The 23,246-nt window shown below is 45.0% G+C and overlaps 1 protein-coding gene across 1 annotated transcript; it reads left to right on the top strand.

The window, feature by feature from the left end:
• Positions 1–3,642: 3,642 nt before the first annotated feature.
• Positions 3,643–8,760, top strand: snapin (SNAP associated protein). Its single transcript, XM_085978391.1, has 4 exons — positions 3,643–3,874; positions 4,006–4,052; positions 4,554–4,672; positions 7,325–8,760. Exons 1-4 carry the CDS (start codon positions 3,693–3,695, stop codon positions 7,424–7,426), a joined length of 450 nt encoding a protein of 149 aa, XP_085834517.1. The 5' UTR covers positions 3,643–3,692; the 3' UTR covers positions 7,427–8,760.
• The last annotated feature ends 14,486 nt before the right edge of the window (positions 8,761–23,246 follow it).

A 23,246-nucleotide genomic window follows, 5' to 3' on the forward strand; every position in this document is an offset into this window, starting at 1 on the left:
TTGGCAGAGGGCAATGGAACAAGTCCTGCAAGGGATCCCAGGGGCCCAGTGTTATTTGGACGACATCCTGGTCACGGGCGAAAATGACAGTGATCACCTTGCCAACCTGGAGCAGGTGCTCACTAGATTGCAGGAATATGGGCTCCGAGCTAACCACCCCAAATGCAAGTTTCTTAGAAAACAGATCTCGTATTGTGGCCACGTTATCGATAAAGAGGGGTTACATAAGTCCCCAGAGAAGATTGAGACAGTAGTCAAGGCTCCAGCACCGGAAAATGTGTCACAGCTGAGGTCGTTCCTCGGGCTGGTAAACTACTACCATAAGTTCTTGCCAAATTTGTCTACAATACTACACCCACTGAACACCCTACTGCAAACTGGGGTGCCATGGAAGTGGAGTGACGAATGTAGATGAGCTTTCCAGAAGAGCAAAACACTAATCACATCGAAAGAGGTATTGGCCCATTACAACCCAGCATTACCAATTCGGTTGGCATGTGATGGTCACCCTACGGCATTGGAGCGGTGCTGTCGCACAAATTCTCGGACGACTCAGAGAGGCCAATAGCCTTTGCGTCATGATCACTAACCTCAGCCGAGCGTAACTACGCCCAGATTGACAGGGAGGCCCTCAGCCTAGTGTGGGGAGTGAAAAAGTTCAATCACTATCTGCACGAGCAGAAATTCACCTTGCTGACTGATCACCAGCCTCTTGTCTCCATTTTTAATCCGAAGAAGGGCGTTCTGGTGATGACTGCGCAACGACTACAAAGATGGTCACTTTTTCTAGGGGCGCACCACTATGAGATCGAATATAAGGGCACGAAACAGCATAGAAATGCTGATGGGCTATCACGCCTGCCACTGCCTACTGCGGAGGAAGCACCAGCAGTGGATCCTGTCGAAATATTCCATTCGACTATAGTTGAATACCTACCGGTAACTAACGCTTGTATCGAAAAGGAAACCCGAAATGACCCGACACTGTCTCGGGTATATGATTTGACGGTGAAGGGATGGCCAGCACATGGCGACTCACTGTTGCCAGCATTCTCAACAAGGAGAGAACAGCTGTCAATGTGCCGGGGGACCTTGATGTGTGGATCCCGAGTGGTAATTCCACCCAAGTTAAGGGATAGAGTGCTCAATGAGCTTCATGAGGGTCACCTGGGAGGGGTAAAAATGAAAAGCCTAGCCAGGGCTTATGTGTGGTGGCTGGGAATCGATAAACAAATAGAGGACCTGACCAAGAGCTGCTCAGGATGCCAGAAAGTCCAAAATGCACCACCACAGGCCCCTCTACACCCATGGGAGTGGCCCTCATCTCCATGGCAACGGGTGCATATTGATTTTGCTGGTCCATTCATGGACTCAATGTTTTTAATAGCCATGGATGCGCACTCGAAATGGCCTGAGGTCATCAAAATGTCCTCCACCACCACAGAGAAAACTATTGCAGTCCTCTGGACCATTTTTGCCAGGAATGGCTTGCCAGAACAGATTTGCTCCGACAACGGACCACAGTTTGTGTCCGAAGAGTTCCGGAGGTTCTTGAAAAAGAATGGGGTAAGGCATTACACATCCGCCCCATATCATCCAGCCACAAATGGATTGGCTGAGAGGTTCGTTCAAACCTTTAAGAAGGCAATAAAGGCTAAGTACAATGACAACATTCCGCTGCAGCACAAGGTGGACAATTTCCTGTTCGCCTACCGGAATGCGACACATACAGTCACCAACCAGGCCCCAGCCATGATGTTCTTTAACCGAAGGTTAAGATCTCGCCTGGGTTTGCTCAGACCAAATGTACGAAGAGATGTTGAGAGTAAGCAATTCCAGCACATCCATGAGAAGCCAACAAGGAGCTTCAATGTAGGGCAACCAGTCTTGGCCCGCGACTACCAAACAGAAAAATGGCAGCCAGGAACGATATGCACACGGCAGGGCCCACTAATGTACACAGTGGACGTTGGGGAGAGCATTGTGAGACGCCATGCTGACCAGATCCTAGAGTCACAGGAACAAGTCAACCCCATGCCTCGCCCATACGTACCTGGTGATGAACCCGACGTACAGGTCGCATCTACCCCAGAAACAGTAGCATCGGAAGCTGATGAACCAACCGACGACAGGGGGCCAGAATCGCCTCCGCACCAAGAGCAAGACACTCGGGAAAGGCGCTATCCAGAAAGGATCAGGAAGCCTCCCCAAAGACTGAATATATAAATCGACTATTTTCAGCTAATGTTGCATGTTAAAAATGTTAATTGTAAATAGTTTGATATTTAATTGTTAAATGAGTGTTATGGTACTGTTAATCTAAAAGGGGAGGAATTGTAATGTATATACCTTTAAGAGGGGAACTATCTTTTACAGCTCATGTATACTGCAGTACTGGCAGTGACCACACCTGTATATAGCACTGAGTAGTAATCTGTACAGTCAGTTCAACTGTGAGCCACGTTTCTCCGTTGTACCGTTTCTCCTGCAGTCTGTGTCTTATTATACACAGACACAACAGTGAACCTGTGGAATTCTCTACCACAGAAGGCAGTTGAGGCCAATTCATTAAATATATTCAAGAAGGAGTTGGATATATTTCTTAAGGCTAAAGGGATCAAGGGATATGGGGAGAAGGCAGGGACAGGGTACTGAGTTTGGATGATCAGCCATGATCTCATTGAATGGCGGAGCAGGCTCGAGGGGCCAAATGGCCTACTCCTGCTCCTATCTTCGATGTTTCTATGTCTTGAATAACCCCAATGTATTTGCTTCTATTTCCTTCTTTAGTGGTAACTCCAAACACTCACTCTCAGTAAAGGTATTCTTCTGATCTGCATCTACTGTAAATGTGTTTTACATTTATCTCAACTGATCCTACTTTCTTCATGTGCTCTGGTGGAATATTCTGGGTTTAACTTATCCATGTGTTATTTTTGGATAGTGGTGGGTTAACCCACTTTCCTTGATCTTTGCTCTTACTTCATCCTCTTTATATTTGGGATCAATCTTATTGCTCTTTGTAGTGGCGCTTCTTAGTTTCCAAACAGGCAGGCCACTGGGCTGTGGGGCTTTTAACATCGAGTAGACGCGTGTCGAAATAAAACGTTCCCAAACGTAGCTTTGTCTTTTAAACGGTTTACTATAACACTTAACAAACAGAATTACAAAACAAACACGTATAAACGAACACGGTCAAAAACTGTACTGCTCCAAACCTCACAGCTTCTGCCTCTTTCACCACGTGCAGTTTAAAACTGTAAGATGGCTGCACCCATGTGTGGCTTAGGGACTGTTCCATTGTGGCAAGAATGAAGGGGGTGTCGGACTATACTACTGGAGCAAGAAAATAGGGGGTTTCTTAATACAATAAGTCGTTCAGGTAAATTAACTGTATTATGCCATTTAGCCACTATTTTAAAATATTTTCTTAAGCTTTTATGGCTCTTACACTCTTCTCAATTAGACATGTGGCAGTGACCACAGTGTCTAAGTGTATCTCTGACACGCCACTGCCTGCTGAATATTCCGCCATCTTGGTTTCCATCTGATTGTGATCGCTGCCCTTCCTCCCAGGGTGCCGTGCGGTGTCACCTGCCCTTCCTCCCAGGGTGCCGTGCGGTGTCACCGGCCCTTCCTTCCAGGGTGCCAAGCGGTGTCACCTGCCCTTCCTCCCAGGGTGCCGTGCGGTGATGGCGGCTGGGGCCCCGGGCTCAGGCAGTGTTGAGGCCGAGGCCGAGGCCGAGAGCGGGGGCTGGATCTCGGGCGGTGCGGATACCGAGGGCGGGCCGGCGCGGGAGTTGCTGGCGGACGGGCTCCTGGAACTGCTGAGACCGGCGGTGGGGGAGGTGGACCAGCAGGTGCAGTCGGTCAGGTGCGGCCGGGGCGGGGGTCCGGGGGAGAGGCCGGGGCGGTGGGCGGGGGTCCGGGGGAGAGGTCGGGGCGGCGGTGGGCGGGGGTCCGGAGCCGCGCTCGATCCTGTCTAACTCTGTTTTCTGTGTTTAGGGAGAGTCAGCTGGAGCTTCGCGAGCAGATCGACAACTTGGCGGCCGGTAAGCGCTGGGCCCGAGCCGGAGAGAAACCGGGGATCCGCCGGCGGAGGGGCCCGTGGGGGGGTCCCGGGGTCACGGCCCGTGGGGGGGGGGGGGGGTCCCGGGGTCACGGCCTGTGTCAGGGTCCCGGCCTTTCCCTTAATAATGAAGCAATGTTCAGTTTGTGTTTTTGAAGCCTGTTCCTTTTTAAATTGTGAATCTTCCGGCCGCTGGTTGGTGCAGTTGTGGTCCCTGTGGACAGGTGAATCCCCGGTCTGAGGCTAATCTTTGGTGGGCCTGAAATCGGTCATTTGTACCCGGGTGAGTCAAGATATCGGCTGGAGCTCCTGCTCCTAATGACCTGCTGGAAAATGGGAGCAAACTGGAAAATTCCATTCCCAGCGTCTCATCCTGAGCCTGTAATTCATGTTTTAAAGACTAGTTGAAGGATCGATGATTGTTAGTTTTGGTAGAATATTTGCAGCCGGTCATGTGTGGTTGTTGATTTTTATTTCTGTTCAGAATTATGTAGAATTAATGAAGACCATAAAGCGTCACTTGATCTGGATCCATACGTGAAAAAGTTGCTGAATGCCCGGAGGAGGGTGGTGCTAGTCAACAACATTTTACAGAATGCACAGGTGAGAACAGCATCCACTATGGTTTGGACCGTGTGCTGGGACCTTTTACACACAGTCATTGAGAAGCTGCGGATGTACAGCCCTCTCTGTACAAGTTATTGAAATGTTTTGGTGGGCAGACAATATGATTGTTTTGGGAATGCTTAATCTGGGCGCCTCTGGGAATGTTTTCATTTCCATGCTACCCTCCAGCCTGTGAAGTGCAAAATGATCTGGGCCTAGAGGAAAACTTATGTTTTGTTACTTCAACCAGAAACGGGCACCAATATCCTCGCGGGGAGGTTAGCTAGTGATGTTGGGAGGGTTTCAACTAAGTTGACTGGGGAATGGGCACCAGGATGTAGCATTAGAAAGGAATAACAAAGGGCACAAAGGATTGGGAGAGACGGATAACACTAAAGTAAGAAATAGTAAGCTATTAGGTGGGATCAGACTAAGCGAGAACACAGGATGGTCTAAGATAGATTTACAGTGTATGTATGTGAACGCACGAAGCATAGTAAACAAGCTTGGTGAGCTGCAGGCACAAATAGCCACATGGGAATATGATGTCATGGCAATAATGGAGACCTGGCTCAAAAAAGGGCATGATTGGGTATTAAATATTCCTGGATATAATGTGTTCAGGAAGGATAGGGAAGGAAAGATTGGAGGTGGTGTGGCAGTATTGATCAAGGAGAATGTTAGTGCTGGAGAGGCAGGATGTCCTGGAGGGCTCCAGGGCAGAATCTATATGGCTAGAGTTAAGAAATAATAGAGGTGCTGTACTTAAAGTAGATAAGTCATCAGGACCAGATGGGATGCATCCTAGGATGCTGAGGGAAATGAAGGAAGAAATCGTGGAGGTGCTGGCCATAATCTTCCAATCCTCCTTAGAAACGGGGGTGGTGCCAGAGGACTGAAGAATTGCAAATGTTACACCCTTGTTCAAAAAAGGGTGTAAAGATAAACCCAACAACTACAGGCCAGTCAGTTTAACCTCGGTAGTGGGGAAGCTTAATCGGTGACAAATTTAACGGTCACTTGGACAAATGTGGATTAATTAAGCAAAGCCAGCATGGATTTGTTAAAGGCAAATCGTGTTTAACCAACTTGATCGAGTTTTTTGATGAGGTAACAGAGGGTTGCTGAGGGCAATGCGGTTGACGTGGTGTACATGGATTTCCAAAAGGCGTTCGACAAAGTGCCACATAATAGGCTTGGCAACACAGTTGAAGCCCATGGAATAAAAGGGACAGTGGCAGCATGGATACAGAATTGGCTAAGTAACAGGAAACAGAGAGTCGTGGTGAACGGTTGTTTTTCGGCCTGGAGGAAGGTATACAGTGGTGTTCCCCAGGGGTCGGTACTAGGGCCACTGCTTTTCTTGATATAAATGACTTGGACGTGGGTGTACAGGGTACAATTTCAAAATTTGCAAATGACACAGAACTTGGAAGCATAGTGAAGTGAGGAGGATAGTGATAGACTTCAAGAGGACATAGACAGGCTGGTGGAATGGGCGGACACGTGGCAGATGAAATTTAACGCAGAAAAGTGCTACATTTTGGTAGAAAGAATGAGAGGCAATATAAACTAAAGGGTACAATCCTAAAGTGGGTGCATGAACAGAGAGACCTGGGGGTATATGTGCACAAATGGTTGAAAGTGGCAGGGCAAGTTGAGAAAGCGGTTAAAAAAGCTTACAGGATCCTGGGCTTCATAACCCTGTGGGAGTACCTTTACCACACGGACTGCAGCGGTTCAAGAAGGCAGCTCACACCACCTTCTCGAGGGCAATTCGGGACGGGCAATATATGCTGACCTTGCCAGCGACGCCCACATTCCATGAACGAATAAAAAAAAAAGGTATAGAGTACAAAAGTGTGGAAATTATGATGAACCTGTATAAAACACTGGTTCAGCCTCAACTGGAGTATCGTGTCCAATTCTGGGCACCGCACTTTAGGAAGATGTAAAGACCTTAGAGAGGGTGCAGAAAAAATTTACGAGAATGATTCCAGGGATGAGGGACTTCAGTTACGTGGATAGACTGGAGAAGCTGGGATTGTTCTCCTTAGAGCAGAGAAGATTGAGAGGAGATTTGATCGAGGTGCTCAAAATCATGAGGGATCTGGACAGAGTAGATAGAGAGAAACTGTTGCCATTGGCAGGAGGGTCGAGAACCAGAGGACACAGATTTAATGTGATTGGCAAAAGAACCAAAGGCGACATGAGGAAAAACTTTTTACACAGCGAGTGGTTAGGATCTGGAATGCACTGCCTGAAAGGGTGGTGGAGGCAGACTCGAGCATGGCTTTCAAAAGGGAGTTGGATAAGTACCTGAAGGACGAAGGAGTTGGATATATTTCTTAAGGCTGAAGGGATCAAGGGGTATGGGGAGAAAGCAGGGACAGGGTACTGAATTTGAATGATCAGCCATGATCGCATTGAATGGCGGAGCAGGCTCGAGGGGCCAAATGGCCTACTCCTGCTCCTATCTTCTATGTAAGAACATTTGCAGGGCTACGGGGAAAGGGCGGGGGAGTGGGACTAGCTGAAGCGCTCTTGCAGAGAGCCGGCACGGGCTCAACGGGCCGAATGACCACCTTCTGTGCTGTAACCATTCTATGAAATACACTATTTTAACAATGCCCTTTGATCTTTGGACAGGAACGACTGAGACGGCTAAACCATAATGTCGCTAAGGAAACAGCTCGTCGCAAAGCCTTGCTAGAGTCTGGGATATTGCTTCCTGGTTCTCCAAGTAAATGAAGAGCTCTTGGAAAGGACTGAACTGCCACAAACTGGTAGAGGATTCACTCAATTGTGACTCAACGCATAGAGACTAAGACTAAACTGGAGAGCTTGTGTGGAGAGGAGAGAGAAAAGGTTAAAATCTGTCAGTATAGTATCTGACTGATACAGTTCTTAATCTCTACCACAGGTCATTACAACAATTGTCTAACTCATTGGAGCCCTCCTTTGGTAGAGTTAGACCAGTGTATCTTCCCAGAGGACCTCCATGTTTGGACAGGGTTGCATTACGGAGCAATTAGAACCGCTGCAGCCCGTTTATATGCAACAAACACTGGAGTGTTTCTTAAATGGTCCGTGTATTTTTGAATAATGTCCATGCACCAGTCAGAATAGAGATGTTTAATTCATGCAGCTTTAATCTCTGCACCTTCCTGCTTATTAATTTTCAAATTGATGAGTGATTGTGTGACTAAATCCCTTTCTAGTGACTGCCCTGGCAGAGTTCATAAGATGCTGGTCACAAGCTTTGTTTAAAGTGCTTCCAAGTACTGATCCAGAAATGGAACAGTCAGTGCCCTTGCTGAGAATCATGCCCCTAAATCGAAACATGCTTTCCCCCTGATCCAACTGTTCCTATAAGGCAGTGAGACTCTTTCCCCATCTGAACTGATGCTACAAAGTGGTGAAGCCTTGCAGCCTCTGTGTTTGACTCTAGCTGAGCCAAAGTCACTGTTAAAGACCATTGTGCACCTGAAGGTAGTGAACCCTTTCCCACCTGTTCACAAATGAGTAATGCAGTAACTTTTTTGTGATGCAAAACATGTCTTTTGCACAGTCATTGTGATGATCTGTGGTTGTTTTGGGCTCTTTCCTGCACTGCACCCTGTCCCTCCAGCCCAAAACCACTTTTAATAAATTGTTACTGGTGTCAGTGACATTGTATAATGAGCCACTTAATGGTTCAGAGGTAAATGTAGGGCCTGGGCTGCTGCTGAGCTTTACAGAAGTGAACGGTCTAAGGATCCATCCTGGACTGAGTTAGGGGCAAATAGAATTCAAAATTCACCAAATCGTTGCTTGCTTTTTTTGTAAATATCCCAGTTCGCAGTTCTAATGAGCAGTGAGCGCTTAGCTTTTTGGCAAAGCTTTGAACAATAGTTTAAAAAGAACAGATTATTTTATTTACTAGTCTGGACTGGGATTCACATCAAGGTGCCGGAGTACTTTATGTAATCGCTGACAGAATGATGTACCTTGGGACAAAATACTTGCACAGTTTCTGTGACCTGTCACGATTTGGAAGTGATCTGTACATGATGTAATAATTGTAAATAAACTCATAAAAGATGTTTAGACTTGCACTATCACTCTGCAAAGTTGTGGGGACTATTTGGAAAAAATGTTGTACTCGCAGATGGGATAGAACTTTCCATTTCTAGCTCCCAATATCAAATGCTCATATCGTGGCTTATTGGGGCATTGCTCCTTCTACACTGCCCCATTGAGCACTCTTGAGATGGGTTGTGCAGGCTAGAAACACTCCACGGTAGTAAAGGGACTAGGTTAAATAGAGAAAGAGGTTAGAGTAAAAGTGAGCTTTAAACATATATACACCAAGTGTAGGAGAGATAATACAGTCAGAAAATTAGAAATATAGAAGGGAAACATTAGGAAAGTTAAAACTATAAAAGACTGGCAGTTTATTTAAAGGGAAATAGCAAGGGGTTTTACAAGCACAAAGTAAAAGGATTGTTAAAAAGAGTGTGACCACTTGCAAATAATAGGAGGCTAAATATAAACGAAAGGGGAAAGGAGAGCACAAGACAGACTAAACAAAAGCAGGGCATAAATGGCCAGGGAACGAATAGTTATAGAACAGGAGTGTAAAAAGATGGTTAAAATAAAGAAGAACTGCTATTAAAAATTAGTTAAACTGTCTGTACAGCAATGCATACAGTGTCCTTAATAAAACAGGCGAACTGGAGCTGATAATACGTTGTGAAGAATTAGAAATAGTAGGAATTACTGAGACATGGCTACAGAAAAATCAGGAACGGGAATTAAACATTGCAGGGTATAACACCTTTAGAAAAGAAAGTGAGGGAAAAGGGGAGGTCAAAGTAGCTACTTATTAGAGATATAATGGCAGTGGAAAAATCTGTAAGACAAAAATAGAATCCATGTGAATAGAGATAAAAGATACATACCATCTAATCGTGGAAGGGAGGTGGAGGAAGAAATATCCAGACAAATTAGGGAAATGAGTAAAAAACATAGAATAATAATCATGGGGGCTTTCAACTACCTTGAAATTAATTGTCCAGAAGGGGTAGGTAAAGGGGATACGGGAATGGAGTTCCTACAATGTGTATACGACTCCTTTCTAACCCAGTATGTAAGAAGCCCAACAAGGGAGGATTTGCTACTAGGTCTAATAATGGAGAATGAATCAGAGCAGATAAGAGAAGTAAAAGTAGGGGAACAGTGAGGAAGATAGTTTTTATTCGTTCATAGGATGTGGGCATCGCTGGCAAGGCCAGTATTTATTGCCTATCCTTAATTGCCCTTGAGAAGGTGGTGGTGAGCTGCTGCCTTGAACTGCTGCAGTCTGTGTGGTGAAGGTCTTCGCACAGAGCTGTTAGGGAGGGAGTTCCAGGATTTCGACCCAGCGACGAAGGAACGGCAATATATTTCCAAGTCAGGGTGGTGTGTGACTTGGAGGGAGTGAATGTTTAAGGTGGTGGATGGGGTGCCAATCAAGCGGGCTGCTTTGTCCTGGATGGTGTCGAGCTTCTTGAGTGTTGCTGTACTCATCCAGGCAAGTGGCGAGTATCCCATCACACTCCTGACTTGTGCCTTGTAGATGGTGGAAAGGCTTTGAGGAGTCAGGAGGTGAGACACTCGCTGCAGAATACCCAGCCTCTGACCTCCAATCAAATCAACTTTTATTGTCATTGTTAGTGCATAAGTGCAGTACAACGAAATGTAGGCTTGTGGCTCCCGAGAGTGTACATTTAGATTAAGACATTTAAACATTCCACATACATTTGTCTTGTAATACATTAACATAAACATAACCATAATAAAGTGCATTGGCAGATGTGCAGGCTTTAGAGTTTATTTGTGGAGTTCAGTAGGATGACAGCCCTGGGAAAGAAGCTGTTCCTAAATCTGGTCGTACGGGTGCGAATGCATCTGTAGCGTCTCCCAGATGGCAGGAGGGCGAACAGACTGTGGGTGGGGTCTTTGATGATGGACCGTGACCTCCGTAGACAGCGTTTCTGGTATATGTGCTCTATGGTCGGTAGCCGGGTGCCGGTAATGCGTTGGGCAGTTTTGACTACCCGCTGCAGGGCTTTCCGGTCATAGTAGCTACAGCTGCCATACCATACTGTGATACAGTTCATCAGGATGCTCTCTAATGTGCAGTGGTAAAAGTTAGAGAGGATCAGGGGTGACAGGTTACATCCCTTCAGCCTCCTTAGGAAATATAGGCGCTGCTGGGCCTTCTTCACCAGAGAGGAGGTATTGAGGGACCAGGAGAGGTCTTCCGTGATGTGGACTCCGAGGAACTTAAAGCTGTCCACCCTTTCCACCACAGCCCCATTGATGTGGATGGGGGTGTGACTTCCGCCTTTAGACTTCCTGAAGTCCACAATGATTTCCTTGGTTTTCTTGATGTTAAGGACCAGGTTGTTATCGGCGCACCACTTCACGACCTGCACTTGCAGCCACAGTATTTATGTAGCTGGCCCAGTTAAGTTTCTGGTCAATGGTGACCCCCCAGGACGTTGATGGTGGGGGATTCAGCAATGGTAATCCCATTGAATGTCATGGGGAGGTGGCTAGACTCTCATTTTGGAGATGGTCATTGCCTGGCACGTGTGTGGTGCGAATGTTAAGTGTCATTTATCAGCCCAAGCCTGAATGTTGTCCAGGTCTTGCTGCATGCGGGCATGGACTGCTTCATTATCTGTTGCGAATGGAACTGAACACTGCAATCATTAGCGAACATAGAATGGTTACAGCACAGAAGGAAACCATTCGACCCGTCAAGCCTGTGCACTTCAGCTAGTCCCACTCCACCGCTCTTTCCCCATAGCCCTGCAGATTTTTTTCCTTCAGGTACTTATCCAATTCCCTTTTGAAAACCACGATTGAATCTACTTCCACCACCCTTTCAGGCAGCGCATTCCAGATCCTAACCACTCACTACGTAAAAAAGTTTTTCCTCATGTCGCCTTTGGTTCTTCTGCCAATCACCTTAAATCTGTGTCCTCTGGTTCTTGACCCTCTTGCCAATGGGAACAGTTTCTGTCTAGACCCCTCATGATTTTGAACACCTATCAAATCTCCTCTCAACCTTCTGCTCTAAGGAGAACAACTCCAGTCTATCCACGTAACTGAAGTCCCTCATCCCTGGAACCATTCTTGTAAATCTTTCTAAGGCCTTCACATCCTTCCTAAAGTACGGTGACCAGAATTGGACACAATACTCCAGTTGAGGCCGGACCAGTGTTTTATAAAGGTTCATCGTAACTTCCTTGCTTTTGTACTCTATGCCTCTATGAAGCCCAGGATCCCGTATGCTTTTTTAACCGCTTTCTCAACCTGCCCTGCCACCTTCAATGATTTATGCACATACACCACCAGGTCTCTCTGTTCATGCACCCCCTTTAGAATTGTACCCTTTAGTTTATATTGCCTCTCCTCGTTCTTCCTACCAAAATGTATCACTTCACACTTTTCTGTGTTAAATTTCATCTGCCACGTGTCTGCCCATTCCACCAGCCTGTCTATGCCCTCTTGAACATCCGCTCTTCTACATCCCCTCTTCTGACCTGATGGAGGAAAGGTCATTGACGAAGCAGCTTCAGATGGTTGGGCCTAGGACACTGCCCTGAGGAACTCCTGCAGCGATGTCTTTGGGCTGAGATGATTGGCCTCCCAACAACCACAACCATCTTCCTTTGTGCTAGGTATGACTCCAGTCAGTGGAGAGTTTTCCCCCTGATTCCCATTGACTTCAATTTTACTAGGGCTCCTTGATGCCACACTCGGGCAAATGCTGCCTTGATGTTAAGGGCAGTCACTCTTACCTCACCTCTAGAATTCAGCTCTTTTGTCCATGTTTGGACCAAGGCTGTAATGAGGTCTGGAGCCGAGTGGTCTTGGTGAAACCCAAACTGAACATTGGTGAGCAGGTTATTGGTGAGTAAGTGCCACTTACTAGCACTGTCGACGACACAGTCCATCACTTTGCTGATAATTGCACTGTAATGGTCTTCAAGAGGACATAGACAGGCTGATGGAATGGGTGGACACATGGCAGATGAAATTCAATGCAGAAAAGTGTGAGGTAATACATTTTGGTAGAAAGAATGAGAATACAACCTAAATGGTACAATTTTAAATGGGGTACAAGAAGATAGAGACCTGGGGGTGCTTGTGCACAAATCTTTGATGGTGGCAGGACAGGTTAATAAAGCATATGGGATCCTGGACTTTATAAATAGAGGCATAGAATACAAAAGCTAAGAAGTTATGCTAAATCTATATAAAACACTAGTTTGGCCTCAGCTGGAGTATTGTGCCCAATTCTGGGCACCACACTTTAGGAAGAACGTAAAGGCTTTAGAGAGGGTACAGAAGAGATTTACTAGAATGGATCCAAGAATGAAGGATTACAGTTACGTGGATAGACTGGAGAAGCTGGGGTTGTTCTCTTTTGAGCAGAGAAGGCTAAAAGGAGATTTGATAAAGGTGTTTAAAATCATGAAGGATTTAGATAGAGTAAATAAAGCAAAACTATTTACAATCTACACTAATGACTTGGATGAAGGGACCGAGTGTAATGTAGCCAAGTTTGCGGATGATACAAAGATGGGTGGGAAAGCAAGTTGTGCAGAGGACTCAAAGAACCTGCAAAGGGATATAAACAGGTTAAGTGAGTGGGCAAACATTTGGCAGATAGAGTATAATGTGGGAAAGTGTGAGGTTATCCACTTTGGAAGGAAAAATAAAAAAGCAAATTATTATTTAAATAGAGTCATAGAGTTATACAGCACAGAAAGAGGCCCTTCGGCCCATCGTGTCCGCGCCGGCCATCAAGCCCTGTCTAATCTAATCCCATTTTCCAGCACTTGGTCCGTAGCCTTGTATGCTATGGCGTTTCAAGTGCTCATCTAAATGCTTCTTGAATGTTGTGAGGGTTCCTGCCTCTACCACCCTTTCAGGCAGTGCGTTCCAGATTCCAACCACCCTCTGGGTGAAAAGGTTTTTCCTCAAATCCCCTCTAAACCTCCTGCCCCTTACCTTGAAACTATGCCCCCTGGTTATTGACCCCTCTACTAAGGAGAAAAGTTTCTTTCTATCTACCCTATCTATGCCCCTCATAATTTTATACACCTCAATCAGGTCCCCCCTCAGCCTTCTCTGCTCTAAGGAAAACAACCCCAGCCTGTCCAGTCTCTCTTCATAGCTGAAGCGCTCCAGCCCAGGTAACATCCCGGTGAATCTCCTCTGCACCCTCTCCAATGCAATCACATCCTTCCTATAGTGTGGCGACCAGAACTGCACACAGTATTCCAGCTGTGGCCTAACTAGCGTTTTGTACAGCTCCATCATAACCTCCCTGCTCTTATATTCTATGCCTCGGCTAATGAAGGCAAGTATCCCATATGCCTTTTTAACCATCTTATCTACCTTATCTATGGCGAGAGATTACAAAATGCTACAGTTCAGAGGAACCTGGGGGTCCTTGTGCATGAAACACAAAAAGTTACCATGCAGGTACAGGAAGTAATCAAAAAGGCAAATGGAATGTTGGCCCTTATTTCAAGGGGGTTGGAGTATAAAAGCAGGGAAGTCCTGCTACAACTGTACAGGGTATTGGTGAGACCACACCTGGAGTACCGCGTGCAGTTTTGGTCTCCTTATTTAAGGAAGGATATACTTGCATTGGAGACGATTCACTAGATTAATTCCAGAGATGAGGGGTTGACTTATGAGGAAAGGTTGAGCAGGTTGGGCCTATACTCATTGGAATTTAGAAGAATGAGAGGTGATCTTATTGAAACATATAAGATACTGAGGGGGCTCGACAGGGTAGATGCAGAGAGGATGTTTCCCCTCGTGGGGAAATCTAGAACTCGGGGGCACAGTTTTAGAATAAAGGGCCGCCCTTTTAGAACTGAGATGAGGAGGAATTTCTTCTCTCAGAGGGTCGTAAATCTGTGGAATTCTCTGCCCCAGAGAGCCGTGGAGGCTGGGTCATTACATACATTTAAGGTGGAGATAGACAGATTTTTTACAAGATAAGGGAGTGAAGGGTTATGGGAGCGGGCAGGGAAGTGGCTTTGAGCCCAAGATCAGCCATGATCTTATTGAATGGCGGAGCAGGCTCGAGGGGCCAAGTGGCCTATTCCTGCTCCTATTTCTTATGTTCTTAAACTGTTTCCAATGGCTGATAACCAGAGGGCACACATTTAAGGTGATTGGCAAAACAGGAGATATGACATGAGAAAAAACCTTTTCACACAACGAGTGGTTAGGATTTCGACTGCACTGCCTGATAGGGTGGTAAACAGATTCAATCATAGCCTTCAAAAGAAAGAAAGACTTGCATTTATATAGCGCCTTTCACGACTACCAGACGTCCCAAAATGCTTTACAGCCAATGAAGTCGTTTTGGAAGTGCAGTCGCTAATGTAGGAAACGTGGCAGCCAATTTGTGCACAGCAAGCTCCCAAAACAACAATGTGATAATGACCAGATAATCTATTTTAGTGATATTGATTGAGGGATAAATATTGGCCAGGACATCGTCGCTGGGTCAAGATCCTGGAACTCCCTACCTAACAGCCTGCGGGAGTACCTTCACCACACGGACTGCAGCAGTTCAAGAAGGCACCTCACCACCACCTTCTCAAGGGCAACTAGGGATGGGCAATAAATGTTGGCCTTGCCAGCGACGCCCACATCCCACAAACGAATAAAATAAAAAATAAAAATAATTCCCCTGCTCTTCTTCGAAATAGTGCCATGGGATCCTATATGCCCACCTGAGAGACCAGACAGGGCCTCGGTTTAACGTCTCATCTGAAAGACGGCATCTCCAACAATGCAGCACTCCCTCAATACTGCCCCTCCTCCGACAGTGCAGCGCTCCCTCAGTACTGACCCTCCGTCAGTGCAGCGCTCCCTCATTACTGCCCCTCTGATAGTGCGGCGCTCCCTCAGTATTGCCCCTCCAACAGTGCGACGCTCCCTCAGTACTGCCCCTCCGACAGTGCGGCGCTCCCTCAGTACTGCCCCTCCGACAGTGCGGTGCTCCCTCAGTACTGCCCTTCCGACAGTGCGGCGCTCCCTCAGTACTGCCCTTCCGACAGTGCGGCACTCCCTCAATACTGCCCCTCCTCCGACAGTGCAGCGCTCCCTCGGTACTGACCCTCCGTCAGTGCGGCGCTCCCTCAGTACTGCCCCTCCGACAGTGCGGCGCTCCCTCAGTACTGCCCCTCAGACAGTGCGGCGCTCCCTCAGTACTGCCCCTCCGACAGTGTGGCGCTCCCTCAGTACTGCCCCTCCGACAGTGTGGCGCTCCCTCAATACTGCCCCTCCTCCGACAGTGCAGCGCTCCCTCGGTACTGACTGATATGCCATCAATGACTCAAAGACAAGGATTCAACTGAAGGCTTTTAATCACTAAGAACATAGCAGCATAGCAGGTCTTCCCACATCAGGTTCGTCTGGTAGTGAATGACTCATACAGCTCCTGAGACCTTTATATGGCAAAAGACAGGGGCGTAGCCAATACACACAATAGGAACAAAAGGGGGCGGTTCACACAATTCAAGCAGGTAAAATACAAGCAGGTAAAACACATGGGCTGATGAAGGCATATTTCATCACACTGACCCTCCATCAGTGCAGCGCTCCCTCATTACTGCCCCTCTGATAGTGCGGCGCTCCCTCATTACTGCCCCTCTGACAGTGCGACGCTCCCTCAGTATTGCCCCTCCGACAGTGCAGCGCTCCCTCGGTACTGCCCCTCCGACAGTGCGACGCTCCCTCATTACTGCCCCTCTGACAGTGCGACGCTCCCTCAGTATTGCCCCTCCGACAGTGCAGCGCTCCCTCAGTACCGCCCCTCCGACAGTGCGACGCTCCCTCAGTACTGCCCTTCCGACAGTGCGGCGCTCCCTCAGGACTGCCCCTCCGACAGTGCGACGCTCCCTCAGGACTGCCCCTCCAACAGTGCGGCGCTCCCTCAGTACTGCCCCTCCGACAGTGCGGCGCTCCCTCAGTACTGCCCCTGCGACAGTGCGGCGCTCCCTCAGTACTGCCCCTCCGACAGTGCGGCGCTCCCTCAGTACTGCCCCTCCGACAGTGCGGCGCTCCCTCAGTACTGCCCCTCCGACAGTGCGGCGCTCCCTCAGTACTGCCCCTCCGACAGTGCGGCGCTCCCTCAGTACTGCCCCTCCGACAGTGCGGCGCTCCCTCAGTACTGCCCCTCCGACAGTGCGGCGCTCCCTCAGGACTGCCCCTCCGACAGTGCGACGCTCCCTCAGTACTGCCCCTCCGACAGTGCGGCGCTCCCTCAGTACCGCCCCTCCGACAGTGCGGCGCTCCCTCAGTACTGCCCCTCCGACAGTGCGGCGCTCCCTCAGTACTGCCCCTCCGACAGTGCGGCACTCCCTCAGGACTGCACTAGAGCGTCAACCTTCTGACTCAGAGACAAAGGTGCTACCAACTGAGCCACGACTGACAGAAGGGAATTGGATAAATACTTGAAGGAGAAATAATTGCAGGGATATGGGGAAAGAGCGGGGGAGTTGGACTAACTGGATTGCTCTTCGAAAGAGCCGCACAGACTCGATGGGCTGAATGGCCTCCTGTGCTGTACTATTCTATGATTCTATGATTTGTGCTTGAGACAAAGGGAATGGCAGACTTGCTTGATAATCATTTTGCATCTTTTTTGTAGGAGGATATGGTAAAAGCACTACTGGAAATAAATATTCGATAGAAAATGTGCAGCTGGCAGGCATCCCAGAATACTGAAGGAGTTGGGAGGAGCGAGACTGGAGGCTGCTGGATGTTACTCCCTGAAAGGGTTAGGGTTAGGGGTCTAGTGTAGAGTATAGAGGTCTCAGCTCCAAAGGGAGGTATTAGAGGTTTAGTGTAGAGTATAGAGTCAGGGTTAGGTTTAGAGCTCTAGTGCAGAGTATAGTGTATAGAGGGTCAAGGGTAGAGGTCTAGTGCAGGTTGTAGAGTTAGGGATAGAGCTTCAGTGTATAGAGGGTTAGAGTTAGAGCTCCAGGGCATTTGTAGAGTGTGGAGGGTTAGGGGTCTAGTGTAGAGTGCAGAGTCAGGGTTAGGGTTCGGGCTCAAATGCAGGGTGCAGAGTGTAGATGACACAGGATGAAATGTGGGTTAGGGTTAGAGCTCTAGAGTATAGAGGATTAGGGGTCTAGTGTATCTAGAGCATAGTATAGTTAGGGTTCCAGTGCAGGTGTAGAGTGCAGAGGTCAGGGATAGAACTCTAGTGTATAGTGTAGAGGGTTAGAGTTAGGGCTCCAGTGTAGAGAGAGGTTTAGGGGTCTAATGTATATATTATAGTGTAGAGAGGACTATAGTTAGAGCTCCAGTGTATTGTATAGTATAGTCAGAGTTAGAGCTCTAGTGTATATCTTAGTGTAGAGAGAGGGTTATAGTAGAGAGAGAGGGATATAGTATAGAGAGGTTTAGGGCTCTAGTTAATATTGTAGTGTAGAGAGGGTCAGGGTTAGGGGTCTAGTATATTTTAGTATAGAGAGAGGTTTATAGTTAGGGCTCCAGTGTAGAGAGAGGGTTATAGTTAGGGTTCCAGTGTATATTATAGTATAGAGTCAGGGTTAGAGCTCAAGTGTATATTATAGTAGAGAGAAGGCTATAGTTAAGGCCCAAATGTATATTATAGTGTAGAGAGAGGGTTATAGTTAGGGATCCAGTGTATATTATAGTATAGAGAGGGCTATAGTATAGAGAGGGCTATAGTATAGAGAGGGCTATAGTATAGAGAGGGCTATAGTATAGAGGGTCAGGGTTAAGAGTCTAGTGTATATTATAGTGTAGAGAGAGGTTTATAGTTTAGAGAGGTTTATAGTTTAGAGAGGTTTATAGTGTAGAGCGGTTTATAGTTAGAGAGGTTTATAGTTTAGAGAGGTTTATAGTGTAGAGAGGTTTATAGTTAGAGAGGTTTATAGTGTAGAGAGGTTATAGTGTAGAGAGGTTTATAGTTAGAGAGGTTTATAGTTAGAGTGGTTTATAGTGTAGAGAGGTTATAGTTTAGAGAGGTTTATAGTTAGAGAGGTTTATAGTTAGAGTGGTTTATGGTGTAGAGAGGTTTATAGTTTAGAGAGGTTTATAGTGTAGAGAGGTTTATAGTTAGAGAGGTTTATAGTGTAGAGAGGTTTATAGTTAGAGAGGTTTATAGTTAGAGAGGTTTATAGTGTAGAGAGGTTTATAGTGTAGAGAGGTTTATAGTTTAGAGAGGTTTATAGTGTAGAGAGGTTTATAGTTAGAGAGGTTTATAGTGTAGAGAGGTTTATGGTGTAGAGAGGTTTATAGTGTAGAGGTTTATAGTGTAGAGAGGTTTATAGTTAGAGAGGTTTATAGTGTAGAGAGGTTTATAGTTAGAGAGGTTTATAGTTTAGAGAGGTTTATAGTTAGAGAGGTTTATAGTTTAGAGAGGTTTATAGTTAGAGAGGTTTATAGTGTAGAGAGGTTTATAGTTAGAGAGGTTTATAGTGTAGAGAGGTTTATAGTTTAGAGAGGTTTATAGTTTAGAGAGGTTTATAGTTAGAGAGGTTTATAGTGTAGAGAGGTTTATAGTTAGAGAGGTTTATAGTGTAGAGAGGTTTATAGTTAGAGAGGTTTATAGTGTAGAGAGGTTTATAGTTTAGAGAGGTTTATAGTTTAGAGAGGTTTATAGTTTAGAGAGGTTTATAGTGTAGAGAGGTTTATAGTTAGAGAGGTTTATAGTGTAGAGAGGTTTATAGTGTAGAGAGGTTTATAGTTAGAGAGGTTTATAGTGTAGAGAGGTTTATAGTGTAGAGAGGTTTATAGTGTAGAGAGGTTTATAGTTTAGAGAGGTTTATAGTTTAGAGAGGTTTATAGTGTAGAGAGGTTTATGGTGTAGAGAGGTTTATAGTGTAGAGAGGTTTATAGTGTAGAGAGGTTTATAGTGTAGAGAGGTTTATAGTTAGAGAGGTTTATAGTGTAGAGAGGTTTATAGTGTAGAGAGGTTTATAGTGTAGAGAGGTTTATAGTTTAGAGAGGTTTATAGTGTAGAGAGGTTTATAGTGTAGAGAGGTTTATAGTGTAGAGAGGTTTATAGTTAGAGAGGTTTATAGTTTAGAGAGGTTTATAGTGTAGAGAGGTTTATAGTGTAGAGAGGTTTATAGTTTAGAGAGGTTTATAGTTAGAGAGGTTTATAGTGTAGAGAGGTTTATAGTGTAGAGAGGTTTATAGTGTAGAGAGGTTTATAGTTTAGAGAGGTTTATAGTGTAGAGAGGTTTATAGTGTAGAGAGGTTTATAGTGTAGAGAGGTTTATAGTTTAGAGAGGTTTATAGTTAGAGAGGTTTATAGTTTAGAGAGGTTTATAGTGTAGAGAGGTTTATAGTTAGAGAGGTTTATAGTTTAGAGAGGTTTATAGTGTAGAGAGGTTTATAGTTTAGAGAGGTTTATAGTTAGAGAGGTTTATAGTGTAGAGAGGTTTATAGTGTAGAGAGGTTTATAGTTAGAGAGGTTTATAGTGTAGAGAGGTTTATAGTTAGAGAGGTTTATAGTTTAGAGAGGTTTATAGTGTAGAGAGGTTTATAGTGTAGAGAGGTTTATAGTTTAGAGAGGTTTATAGTTAGAGAGGTTTATAGTGTAGAGAGGTTTATAGTTAGAGAGGTTTATAGTGTAGAGAGGTTTATAGTTAGAGAGGTTTATAGTTTAGAGAGGTTTATAGTTAGAGAGGTTTATAGTTTAGAGAGGTTTATAGTTAGAGAGGTTTATAGTGTAGAGAGGTTTATAGTTTAGAGAGGTTTATAGTTAGAGAGGTTTATAGTGTAGAGAGGTTTATAGTTTAGAGAGGTTTATAGTGTAGAGAGGTTTATAGTTAGAGAGGTTTATAGTGTAGAGAGGTTTATAGTTAGAGAGGTTTATAGTTTAGAGAGGTTTATAGTGTAGAGAGGTTTATAGTTTAGAGAGGTTTATAGTTAGAGAGGTTTATAGTGTAGAGAGGTTTATAGTTAGAGAGGTTTATAGTGTAGAGAGGTTTATAGTTAGAGAGGTTTATAGTTTAGAGAGGTTTATAGTTAGAGAGGTTTATAGTTTAGAGAGGTTTATAGTTAGAGAGGTTTATAGTGTAGAGAGGTTTATAGTTTAGAGAGGTTTATAGTGTAGAGAGGTTTATAGTTAGAGAGGTTTATAGTGTAGAGAGGTTTATAGTGTAGAGAGGTTTATAGTGTAGAGAGGTTTATAGTTTAGAGAGGTTTATAGTTAGAGAGGTTTATAGTGTAGAGAGGTTTATAGTTTAGAGAGGTTTATAGTTAGAGAGGTTTATAGTGTAGAGAGGTTTATAGTTTAGAGAGGTTTATAGTGTAGAGAGGTTTATAGTTAGAGAGGTTTATAGTTTAGAGAGGTTTATAGTGTAGAGAGGTTTATAGTTAGAGAGGTTTATAGTTTAGAGAGGTTTATAGTTTAGAGAGGTTTATAGTTAGAGAGGTTTATAGTGTAGAGAGGTTTATAGTTAGAGAGGTTTATAGTTAGAGAGGTTTATAGTTTAGAGAGGTTTATAGTGTAGAGAGGTTTATAGTTAGAGAGGTTTATAGTGTAGAGAGGTTTATAGTTAGAGAGGTTATAGTGTAGAGAGGTTTATAGTGTAGAGAGGTTTATAGTTAGAGAGGTTTATAGTGTAGAGAGGTTTATAGTTAGAGAGGTTTATAGTTTAGAGAGGTTTATAGTTTAGAGAGGTTTATAGTTAGAGAGGTTTATAGTTTAGAGAGGTTTATAGTGTAGAGAGGTTTATAGTTAGAGAGGTTTATAGTTTAGAGAGGTTTATAGTGTAGAGAGGTTTATAGTTAGAGAGGTTTATAGTTTAGAGAGGTTTATAGTTTAGAGAGGTTTATAGTTAGAGAGGTTTATAGTTAGAGAGGTTTATAGTTTAGAGAGGTTTATAGTGTAGAGAGGTTTATAGTTAGAGAGGTTTATAGTTTAGAGAGGTTTATAGTTTAGAGAGGTTTATAGTGTAGAGAGGTTTATAGTGTAGAGAGGTTTATAGTGTAGAGAGGTTTATAGTTAGAGAGGTTTATAGTTTAGAGAGGTTTATAGTTAGAGAGGTTTATAGTGTAGAGAGGTTTATAGTGTAGAGAGGTTTATAGTTAGAGAGGTTTATAGTTTAGAGAGGTTTATAGTTAGAGAGGTTTATAGTTAGAGAGGTTTATAGTTAGAGAGGTTTATAGTGTAGAGAGGTTTATAGTTAGAGAGGTTTATAGTTAGAGAGGTTTATAGTTTAGAGAGGTTTATAGTGTAGAGAGGTTTATAGTTAGAGAGGTTTATAGTGTAGAGAGGTTTATAGTTAGAGAGGTTATAGTGTAGAGAGGTTTATAGTGTAGAGAGGTTTATAGTTAGAGAGGTTTATAGTTAGAGAGGTTTATAGTTTAGAGAGGTTTATAGTTTAGAGAGGTTTATAGTTAGAGAGGTTTATAGTGTAGAGAGGTTTATAGTTAGAGAGGTTATTATCGTGTCGAGAGGCGCAGGTGTATATGACACAGGATGAAATGGGAATGTTGTTGCCGGGCAACCAGAAGCTGTGTCGGAAGCCGCACGATGGAGTGACGTCATCCCCACGTGCCCGGATGAAGGTCTAGTTAAAATGATATATTGACGCTATGACGTGTGACGCAGCTACTTTACGATGGTGCCGGTTATCCACTCCATCAGCAGAGTGGCGCAGCGGAAGCGTGCTGGGCCCATAACCCAGAGGTCGATGGATCGAAACCATCCTCTGCTAGCACTTCTTTTCCAACATCATTTTTAACTATAACATTTACTCACATTTAAAAAAAATTCTACATTCACTTTTTCTTAATCTTAACTCTCATTCCAGCTTCGGGTCATTACCTGCTTTTCAAAAGGGCAGCATCTCAAGTTGTCTGTTGGCCTTTAAAAGATAAGAAAGACCTGGCATTTATATCATAGAATTGTAGAAGTTTACAGCACAGAAGGAGGCCATTCAGCCCATCGTGTATGTGCCACACACAGCGCCTTTCACGACTGAGTGCGGTTTAAACAGAGTGCTGCGAGTTGGGTGAGTCAGGGAGTCTCAATTGTTTGCTGAAATCAAACATAGAAACATAGAAGATAGGAGCAGGAGTAGGCCATTCGGCCCTTCGAGCCTGCTCCGCCATTCAATGAGATCATGGCTGATCATCCAAATTCAGTACCCTGTCCCTGCCTTCTCCCCATATCCCTTGATCCCTTTAGCCTTAAGAAATATATCCAACTCCTTCTTGAATATATTTAATGAACTGGCCTCCACCGCCCTCTGTGGCAGAGAATTCCACAGGTTCACCACTTTTTGTTTCACATTTACTGCTACTGTTTAAAATCTAAATTTCTCGGCTTTAAGCAGGGTTATAAAGGGATAAACAAGGTCTAAAATTCAGAGCAACTGAAGGCAGTTAATTAGGGAAACTAGATTAAACTGGTTCTCCTGTAGCAGAACCCAGCAAGCTCCTTTGTTTCAGGGCCTATAAAAACAATTTTGCACTGCGTGCGGTTTAAACAGAGTGCTGCGAGTTA

The sequence above is a fragment of the Somniosus microcephalus genome, unplaced genomic scaffold (assembly GCF_052327205.1).
Source record: "Somniosus microcephalus isolate GS21.2 unplaced genomic scaffold, FLI_Smic_1.0 unresolved_chr7, whole genome shotgun sequence".
In the NCBI taxonomy this organism is placed as follows: Eukaryota; Metazoa; Chordata; class Chondrichthyes; order Squaliformes; family Somniosidae; genus Somniosus; species Somniosus microcephalus.

What these genes read in the sequence shown, in the direction of transcription:
- snapin (XM_085978391.1), top strand. Translation starts at nt 3,693, where the DNA reads ATGGCGGCTGGGGCCCCGGGCTCAGGCAGTGTTGAGGCCGAGGCCGAG. An exon ending in GATCGACAACTTGGCGGCCG is followed by an intron (nt 4,053 to 4,553) that starts GTAAGCGCTGGG and finishes ATTTCTGTTCAG; the next exon opens with AATTATGTAGAATTAATGAA. An exon ending in ACATTTTACAGAATGCACAG is followed by an intron (nt 4,673 to 7,324) that starts GTGAGAACAGCA and finishes ATCTTTGGACAG; the next exon opens with GAACGACTGAGACGGCTAAA.